This window comes from Podarcis erhardii (assembly GCF_964252035.2).
Source record: "Podarcis erhardii genome assembly, chromosome: 13".
In the NCBI taxonomy this organism is placed as follows: Eukaryota; Metazoa; Chordata; class Lepidosauria; order Squamata; family Lacertidae; genus Podarcis; species Podarcis erhardii.
Window position 1 is genome coordinate 17,423,357 of NC_138502.1, and position 10,055 is coordinate 17,433,411.

At 45.4% G+C, this 10,055-nt stretch overlaps 1 protein-coding gene and 1 pseudogene across 2 annotated transcripts in view; one reads left to right on the forward strand and one right to left on the reverse strand.

The window, feature by feature from the left end:
• Positions 1-391, forward strand: part of LOC309327818 (scavenger receptor cysteine-rich domain-containing protein DMBT1-like) — a gene marked incomplete at its 3' end in the record, with an annotated part of 38,558 nt that extends 38,167 nt beyond the window's left edge. Inside the window, exon 16 of the mRNA XM_081837339.1 lies at positions 379-391. Within this exon, the coding sequence (XP_081693465.1) occupies positions 379-391 (13 nt within the window). The remainder of the gene's footprint in view (positions 1-378) is intronic.
• A 3,534-nt stretch (positions 392-3,925) lies between these two features.
• Positions 3,926-5,284, reverse strand: LOC309328435 (galactoside alpha-(1,2)-fucosyltransferase 2 pseudogene; annotated as a pseudogene). The gene is made up of 2 exons: positions 4,307-5,284; positions 3,926-3,931 (listed from the first exon to the last, which is right to left on the reverse strand). The product of its transcript is annotated as a galactoside alpha-(1,2)-fucosyltransferase 2 pseudogene (transcript).
• Between the last annotated feature and the right edge of the window lie 4,771 nt (positions 5,285-10,055).

The following is a 10,055-nucleotide window of genomic DNA, read 5'->3' on the forward strand; positions in this document are numbered from 1 at the left end:
GCACCCGGGGCAAGGCAAGTAATTTGCGCCCCCTAACCCCTAACCTGCTGCCGCTGCCAGCTGCTTCTTGCTGCTGCCTGGTCTGGTCTGGTGTGGTTCTCTCCCACGCTCAGTGCTGTGCTGGGCGGCCGCTGCACTGTCCCTCCCCCAGATAGTCCCTCGCTCTCTCTCCGCACCACACGCCTGGCACCCACCCCCTCCACAGTGGGCAGCGACCCGGCGGCTTGGATCGGATTCGCACAGCCAGCACTGCAGTGAGAGAGAGTGAGTGAGCCAGGTAGGGGCAGAGAGCTGCGAATGCCCCCCCCCGATATTGCGCCCGGTGCGGCCGGCACCCCCTGCACCCCCCACGCTATGCCACTGGTACAGCTGGAGGAGAGGGCAGCTTTAAGTAGTCCTGACTGAACCATTTCAATGGCCAAGACCCTATCCTGATGCATGCAAGGAGGCTCCATGCCAAATCAGAAGAACCAGCTCTGTTTGCAAATAATGCCTGGCTTTCTGTTTTTGCTCACCTCTTCTCAATTTTATTCCAAGTGAGAAACTAGGAATCTTTGTGTGGAGAGAAATGTCCTCATGTGACGGCTCCCTGCCTAAACCTTCATAATAATGATAATAATAATTATTATTTATTTATACCCCGCCCATCTGGCTGAGTTTCCCCAGCCACTCTGGGTGGCTCCCAATCAAGTGTTAAAAACAGTACAGCGTTACATATTAAAAACTTCCCTGAACAGGGCTGCCTTCAGATGTCTTCTGAATGTCAGGTAGTTGTTTATCGCTGTGACATCTGATGGGAGGGCGTTCCACAGGGCGGGCGCCACTACCGAGAAGGCCCTCTGCCTGGTTCCCTGCAGCCTCACTTCTCGCAATGAGGGAACTGCCAGAAGGCCCTTGGCGCTGGATCTCAGTGTCCGGGCTGAACGATGGGGGTGGAGACACTCCTTCAGGTACACAGGACCACGGCCGTTTAAGGCTTTAAATTTTAGCACCAACACTTTGAATTGTGCTCGGAAACTGGGAGCCAATGTAGATCTCTCAGAACCGGTGTTATGTGGTCCCAGCGGCCACTCCCAGTCACCAGTCTAGCTGCCACATTTTGGATTAATTGCAGTTTCCTGGTCACCTTCAAAGGTAGCCCCACGTAGAGCACGTTGCAGTGGTCCAAGCGGAAGATAACTAGAGCATGCACCACTCTGGTGAGACAGTTCGCGGGCAGGTAGGGTCTTAGCCTGCGTACCAGGTGGAGCTGGTAGACAGCTGCCCTGGACACAGAGTTAACCTGTGCCTCCATGGACAGCTGTGAGTCCAAAATGACTCCCAGGCTGCGCACCTGGTCCTTCAGGGGCACAGTTACCCCAATCAGGACCAGGGAATCCCCCACACCCGCCCACTCCCTGTCCCCCCAAAACAGATCTTCAGATCTACAACTGGAAGAATATGCAAATAGTTAATGACACCCTGGTTGTAGATTCTCCTAATTGGCCCATTTGACTCCTGCTCAGTGCTGGATTTACGTATAAGCGAAACAAGCTATAGCTTAGGGCCCCACTCTCCCCGCCCCCCACCCCATGAATAAAAAATCATTTTAAGTTAGAGATTAATAATTATTTAACTATTAATATACTTCTTAATTGTATTTCAGTTCAACAATTACTTTGATAAAATACATATTTTGTGATATGCAAATGGCTTTAGATACCTGTTAGGTCCATAAATTACCATATAGCATATATTCAACACAAAAAACAGTGACAGTTTGTTGTTGACAAAGGACAGCTGGACATATATAGGGCCCCATTACCTTCAGTAGCTTAGGGCCTCATCAAACCTAAATCCGGGCCTGCTCCTGCTGGTGTCTATGTTTTTCCATCATGTCATCCTGGTCTTCATCCTGCCCAGCTGTGTAGTTATGATGCCCTTGAGAAACCAAGTTGCATAGAACACATGAAAGGAGAGAGAGAGATAGCTGTACATCACGGTACATCAGCTTCCAGGAATCTGCCCATGACTTTGGTTCTGTCACAAATGGTGTCAACCACTGCAGAATTAACATCAAATCTAAAGGAAAATTGGAACAATCACAGCTTGATAAGGACAATAATGCTATGAATCAGGGGCACCATCTGGGGGAGCGGGAGTTGTGGGCCCACCAAAAGCTTCAAGGAGGGTGCTGGGCCCCCTCGAAATTCCACAGCAACTGTGCACACTTGCCACTCAACCGCTCAATGTCATGCACGCTGTGCGGTGTTGCTTGTGTCATGCCCGCAAGCCACGTGGCATGGCGAAGCATTTTATCCGTGTGTATTAAATGCCTTTTCTTTCGCCTGCTGTTTACACACCAGACTTCTAAACAAGGGCTTTCCCTCACCTGATTGTCCCTTTGGTTTCTGGAAGTCGTGTCCCCTGAGTCCTCTGTTCTTAATATTCTTGATAACACTGATTTTTGTCTCATGTTCATATTTAGTACTCTACCTTTTATGAAACCCGCTTGGTATTATTCTATATGGTTAAAATGACTTTATTTGGTAAGAATAGATGTTAATATTTTATAATATGCAGTCGACAATGAGCTTACTTCTGTGTTTTTCTTTTGCTTTTTTGAGTATTAAAATTTCTTTCCCAACTGCCCATTCATTGAGGTGCTTTGTTAGTGGTTCACCTAGCTTGTCTGCCCAAGTTTCATAATATTCAGTCATCACATAATATTTAGATCAAGCTGCTCTTGGAGAAAACAGGTTTTCTGGAAAAGTAGGCCTTGGAGGTTTAAGGTGAGGTCCTCCCTGGTTCTGTACTTCTAATATTTAAAATGAGACTCAATCTCATTCACCCAAACAGTGCTCCTAAGGATCCAACCTCCATTTGAGAAGACATCAGAAAATGTATGCTAACATAGTCCAGGCTAAATAGCCACATCATTAAAAATATGCTCCTTTGTGGGCTCACTTTGTATGCTGATGTGGAATCAGTGCCCAGACAAGTCCTTTCAGCAGTATCTAATTTGACCTGAATCAGCAACTATCTGCTCAAGCTTCTGGCTTCAGGACTTGGGCAGGTTCAGGTTTCTTGGCCATTTCCCACACCAGATACAGGCATCCAACTTCAGAACTGCCCGGGGCTTCATGGCTACTTGTTTTCCGCCTGCGCTTGAAGCAACAACAATAATAAAAGTCCGCCTGTTAAAGCAGTGTATCTTACTAAGTGAATGCAGGATTTCTCTAATCACTTAGAATCGTCCCTTAAGGCGTCCATGGCCTTAATACAGTGCTTTGAGTCTCCTGTAATTCCATGCAAGCTTGTAATGTGGTGACGGCTGAAGAATTCTGAATTCTGGGAAACACCCATTTTGTTTGGAAAAATAGCTCAAGTCTTAAGCTCGTGGTTTGGGAGGCTGAAGCTTCACAATGCATGGAATATATCTTGTGAAATCTCCAGAAGCAAGAGACAGGGACCTGGTGAAAGGGAGCATTCCTCTCCCCTAGAGAGGGTAGATCATGACCCACCTGTTTGTCAAGCTGTAAGTGAGGGCCCTGATAAGGCTGCTAAACAGCGGCAAGAGGATACAGGAGCAAATGCATGGTGTTACTCAGAAAGAACAACTACTGCACCAGTCCATTTGCTCTTCTACTTTTAACTAATTAACTAAATTCAAATGACTCAATTACTAGACTTGTTGAAATAAACAAAAAATTACAATGTAAGTAGAAAACAAGATAATCCTCTGAAACACAGGTCAGCGGTATCACTTCATTTTATGTGATATGCATACCAGGAGAGTCATCCTGCTCGCCTGTAGGGAACAGGGTGTGCGAAACATGATACAACTTGTAAGGACATGAGTGCATTAGTTGAAGCTCAACAAGCCCACAAATCACTTCCTCAAAAATACCTGGAAAATTACCTGGAAGAAGGGGTGAGTGAAGATCTACATCTGGAATGGGGGGCAAGAAAAAGTTCTACAGTGAAACCAGTGAGGGGGGAAATAATGCCTGTGTACATATTGCTGCTAAGTGCTTGGTGGTGGAAGGGCTCAGAATATGGTTATGTCCCAACCTCTTCACCTTACTGCAAAGTGAGGTCTAAAACAGGAATCAATGTGTTTGACCAAGCTAGGTCTTTGAGCGCCCTGTCAGGAGTGCTGGTGACCACTCTCACATACATGCTTTGTGGAATCAGTGCCCAGACAAGTTCTTCCAACAGCCGCCCGGAGGGGCTGGGGAAACTTAGCCAGATGGGCAGGGTATAAATAATAAATTATTATTATTATTATTATTATTATTATTAACATTAGACATGATTCAACAACTGTCTCCTCAGGTTTCTGTCTTCTGGACTTGACTGGTTTCTTGGGCAGCAGAGGGGAGAGGTCCGCTGGAATCCCAATCCATTCAGGCAAAAACGCTGCCCCGGGCTTGAAGACCTTAAGGAAGGGAGAGTCTGGGAGGGTGTAGTTGGCCAAGTAGACGGTCTCCCCACCAGCCAGGTAACCCGCCCAGAAGCCAAAAGTGCCAATTGTCATTATTGTGTGGTTGCAATGAGCAAGGAGAGCAAAATCCCTCTCCGGAGAGGATTCTCGCCCATCCCCAGAAAAATAAACATCCCCCCTGGAGGTATTGATGTTTTCCTTGCACCACGCCATCCCATTGCTGGTCACCACAAAGATGGGATTGGGGTACTTCGCTCTGAAATAGTTCATGGCTTTCTCCAAATAGCCTCTGTCAGCCACCACACCTTTCCAGATCTTGGGCATCACATAGACATAATCCCCTCTGCGGACATGCACTCCAACGTATGTCACCTCCTGGCGCTGCCCCCGTAGCTCCTGAAGATATTGATTGGCTTCTTCCTTGATGTGGTCATGGAAGGAGAACTGCTGAAGTATCTCTTGGCGGATATGGTGATAAAAGGTGTAAGAACATGGGTAGCCCGTCAGCCGGACGTACTTGCCTTTGATGTGTTTATAATCCTCTGACATCCAGTCATGCAGACCAAAGTCCTTCCAGTGGATCTTTTTGTCCACTTCAGCACTGATCACTGGTAAAGTGATCCGGAATATTGGTGAGAGGTACTGGTGCATGGCGGGATAGATGCAGGCTCGATGTCCATTCATCTTGGCTAAGGCGTAGAGGGTGGCATATTCCCCCATCTGGTTTCCCAAACGGCCATCAGATTTCACTGTCCATATACCACTATCCATTGTCTTAGAAGATGACCTGGAAGAAGTGGTGTTATTGTATGACCAAGAAGAAATGGTGGTGACCGTTAGGCAAGAAGGAGGTCCCATCCCTGGGAAATTGGGTGCATTCTTGAAGCTGATCCTCCACTGCTGATATGGTATTTTTTCAGACAAGTACAAGAATGTAGAGAGGGACAGGAAACCAAAGAAGTACAGGAAGAATAAGAGGGCAGGTTGGCTGAAGGAACATCTTTGTGAGAGATCCATACCTGCATAATAGGAACACCTAAAGGAAGAGCCAAGTAGGGTGAAAAGACAGGTAAGATCAACATGCAGAACACAACCACTGTGGTACATCAGCAGTGACTTAGATGGCACTGTGACCCTTTATGCTATACATGTCCATAATATATATCAAGTTCAGTTTTAAATTTATAAACCTAAAAGCCACTACACAAATGCCTAGAAGGATACTTCAAGTAAAGCCAGCCTTTGCACTATGCAAATCCTTTTCTTCACTTATGTAGCCTAACCTTGTTTCTGGAAATTTGTGCATTTTTACATCAACTTTGTCTCTAAATTAATTGTTGCTAATTACTTGAAATTAGTCTTTCGGTCTAAATTTTTTTAAAAATGTATTTGCATAACCAAAGACATTCCTAACTGTAAATGCCAAGAAGGGAGGCCTCCTGTCTTCTCACTTCTTTGTTCTTAAGATAGTATTCTGCCACTTTTGACCACAATCAGGTATATGGCAACTCAGTTCAATTCCCAGGAGTCACAATTTCCTAGATGTCCATCTAAGTTAAAGTCCTCTTCTTTGGTCTCTGAAGCAATGGGAGATTTATAAGGAGCCAGATACCCTTTAAGATTATCCCAGGATATAACACTGTCATTGTTCTATGAGCAATCATTTCCCCTGTTTCTTTTTCTTTCTCCATAACAGTCATTTCCACTTTTGTGATGTTGGCAGTTCCTGGAAATAAATGAAGAGATCCTCTCTGTTTCTGTAGGAACTGCTGCCTAATCCACAAATGTTTATCCCAGGTTCTATTCTGGTTCTATTCTACCTGTCCATCCAGTTCCCAGCAAAGAATTCAATTTTCCCATGTTCTGTTGCTCGTGGTGGGGAGAAAGGAGTGACCTTTGCTTCTCCATCCCCTCCACTGTTCCATCTCTCCACCACCTAGTCTTGCTTCTTGCATTTGTTTTGCCCCCCCCCCCATGCAGACACCGAGAGAGAGAGAGAGAGAGAGAGAGAGAGAGAGAGAGTGCAAAGAGATAGATACCCCAGCAATGCTTCTCACCTGGTCTCAGGAAAGAATTGACCTGGAGCTCTAAGTTGCAACCAGTCTCCCGGGATGTTCTGAGAAATGTGGGCAGGACTCCAGAAAAAAAGTGAATCTGGTTTTATCTGCCTCCCTGTAGCGTTGCACCCCTCCTGTGGGACTTGCCCCGCCTGAGTAAGAATAAGGAAGAGCCTTTACCCATCTATTAAATATCTAGAGTTGCTGTACTTAATTCCACATTTCAAGTGTCAATGGTTTTAAATGTTTACAATTATTTTTAAAAAATAAATTAAGTATTTACTCCAGTCTTTTAAGAAATGGTTAAAGTTAAACTGTATAAAATCTTGCAAAACCGATAATTTTTTTAAATAAAATTGTTCTTTGAGCAACCATTACCCTTGTTTCTTTTTCTTTCTCCATCATGATCATTTCTACTTCTGTGAGGTTGGCAATTCCTGGAAATAAATGAAGAGATCCTCTCATTTTCCGTAGGAACTGCTGCCTAATCCACAATGCTTATTTGCTTCATAGCACCTTGATATCTGGTTCTAGTCTACCTGTCCATCCAGTTCCCAGCAAAGAATCCAACTTTCCCATGTTCTGTTGCTCGTGGTGGGGAGAGGAGAGGGACCTTTGCTTCTCCATCCCCTCCATTGTTCCATCTCTCCACCACCTAGTCTTGCTTCTTGCATGTGTTTTGCCCCCCCCCCCCGCCGCCGCCGCCATGCACACAGAGAGAGAGGGGGGAGGGAGGGAGAGGGAGTCAGCAAAGAGATCCCCCAGGACTGCTTCTCACCTGGTCTCAGGAGAAATTTAGCTGGAGCTCTAAGTTGCAGCCAGGATCTCGGGGTATACTGAGAAATGTGTGCAGGACTCAAGAAAAAAGTACATCTGGTTTTATCTGTCCCCATGAGGCATTGTACCCCTCCTGTGGGACTTGCCCTGCCTGAGTAAAAATAAGGAAGAGCCTTTACCCATCTATTAAATATCTGTTGTTACCGTACTTGGACGTGGGTGGCACTGTGGGATAAACCACAGAGCCTAGGACTTGCCAATCAGAAGGTTGGCGGTTCAAATCCCCGCGACGGGGTGAGCTCCCGTTGCTCGGTCCCTGCTCCTGCCAACCTAGCAGTTCGAAAGCACGTCAAAGTGCAAGTAGATAAATAGGTACCGCTCTGGCGGGAAGGTAAACAGCATTTCCATGCGCTGCTCTGGTTCGCCAGAAGCAGCTTAGTCATGTTCGCCACATGACCCGGAAGCTGTATGCCGGCTCCCTCGGCCAATAAAGCGAGATGAGGACTGTAACCCCAGAGTCGGTCACGACTGGACCTAATGGTCAGGGGTCCCTTTACCTTTACCATACTTAATTCCACATTTCAAGTGTCATTACATCCCTGCCTATGATTTTAACTGTTTACAATTATCTTTTAAATAAATTAAGAATATACTCCAGTCTTTTAAGAAATGGTTAAAGTTAAAATGTATAAAATCTTGTAAAACCAATTAAAAATGTTAAATGATGTTGTTGTTGATGATGATGATGATGATGATGAATAAGAAAGTGAGGTACCAAAAGGCTGACATGCTAACCATATTTTTACAAGGAATTACTGCTTTTCTGCAGACCTGTCATAAAACCCATGCAGAAACACTTTCAGATCATAATATGGCAGTCCTAAATGGCCATTTTCCACACCAGATACATGCATCCGACTTCAGAACTGCCCGGGGCTTCTTGGCTACTTGTTTTCCGCCTCCGCTTGAAGCAACAATAATAATAAAAGTCCGCCTGTTAAAGCAGTGTATCTTACTAAGTGAATGCAGGATTTCTCTAATCACTTAGAATCGTCCCTTAAGGTCCTGGCCACCTAAGGTCCTGGCCACTTAATCGTCCTGGCCACTTGTTTTCCGCCTTCACTCGGAGCAACAATCGTCCCTTAAGGTGTCCATGGCCTTAATACAGCGCTTTGAGTCTTCTGTAATTCCATGCAAGCTTGCAATGTGGCGACAGCTAAAGAATTCTGAATTTTGGGAAACACCCATTTTGTTTGGAAAAATAGCTCAAGTCTTAAGCTCGTGGTTTGGGAGGCTGAAGCTTCACAATGCATGGAATATATCTAGCGCAATCTCCAGAAGCCAGAGACAGGGACCTGGTGAAAGGGAGCATCCATCTCCCCTAGAGAGGGTAGATCATGACCCACCTGTTTGGCAAGCTGTAAGTGAGGGCCCTGATAAGGCTGCTAAGCATCAGCAAGAGGATACAGGAGCAAGTGCATGGTGTTACTCAGAAAGAACAACTACTGCACCAGTCCACTTGCTCTTCTACTTTTAACTAATTAACTAAATTCAAATGACTCAATTACTAGACTTGTTGAAATAAACAAAAAATTACAATGTAAGCAGAAAACATGATAATCCTCTGAAACACAGGTCAGCGGCATCACTTCATTTTATGTGATATGCATATCAGGAGAGTCATCCTGCTCGCCTGTAGGGAACAGGGTGTTCCCTACAACTAGTCTTGCTTCTTGCACGTGTTTTACCTTCTCTCTCATGCCCTCAAACACACACAGATACACACACACAGAGAGAGAGAGAGAGAGAGAGAGAGAGAGAGAGAGAGAGAGAGAGAGAGTGTCAGTCAGTCAGCAAAGAGATCCCCCAGGACTGCTTCTCACCTGGTCTCAGGAGAAATTTAGCTGGAGCTCTAAGTTGCAGCCAGGCTCTCGGGGTATACTGAGAAATGTGGGCAAGACTCAAGAAAAAAGTACATCTGGTTTTATCTGTCCCCATGAGGCATTGTACCCCTCCTGTGGGACTTGCCCTGCCTGAGTAAAAATAAGGAAGAGCCTTTACCCATCTATTAAATATCTGTTGTTACCGTACTTGGACGTGGGTGGCACTGTGGGATAAACCACAGAGCCTAGGACTTGCCAATCAGAAGGTTGGCGGTTCAAATCCCCGCGACGGGGTGAGCTCCCGTTGCTCGGTCCCTGCTCCTGCCAACCTAGCAGTTCGAAAGCACGTCAAAGTGCAAGTAGATAAATAGGTACCGCTCTGGCGGGAAGGTAAACAGCATTTCCATGCGCTGCTCTGGTTCGCCAGAAGCAGCTTAGTCATGTTCGCCACATGACCCGGAAGCTGTATGCCGGCTCCCTCGGCCAATAAAGCGAGATGAGGACTGTAACCCCAGAGTCGGTCACGACTGGACCTAATGGTCAGGGGTCCCTTTACCTTTACCATACTTAATTCCACATTTCAAGTGTCATTACATCCCTGCCTATGATTTTAACTGTTTACAATTATCTTTTAAATAAATTAAGAATATACTCCAGTCTTTTAAGAAATGGTTAAAGTTAAAATGTATAAAATCTTGTAAAACCAATTAAAAATGTTAAATGATGATGATGATGATGATGGTGATGATAAATAAGAAAGAGAGGTACCAAAAGGCTGACATGCTAACCATATTTTTACAAGGAATTACTGCTTTTCTGCAGACCTGTCATAAAACCCACGCAGAAACACTTTCAGATCATAATATGGCAGTCCTAAATGGCCATTTCCCACACCAGATACAGGCATCCGAC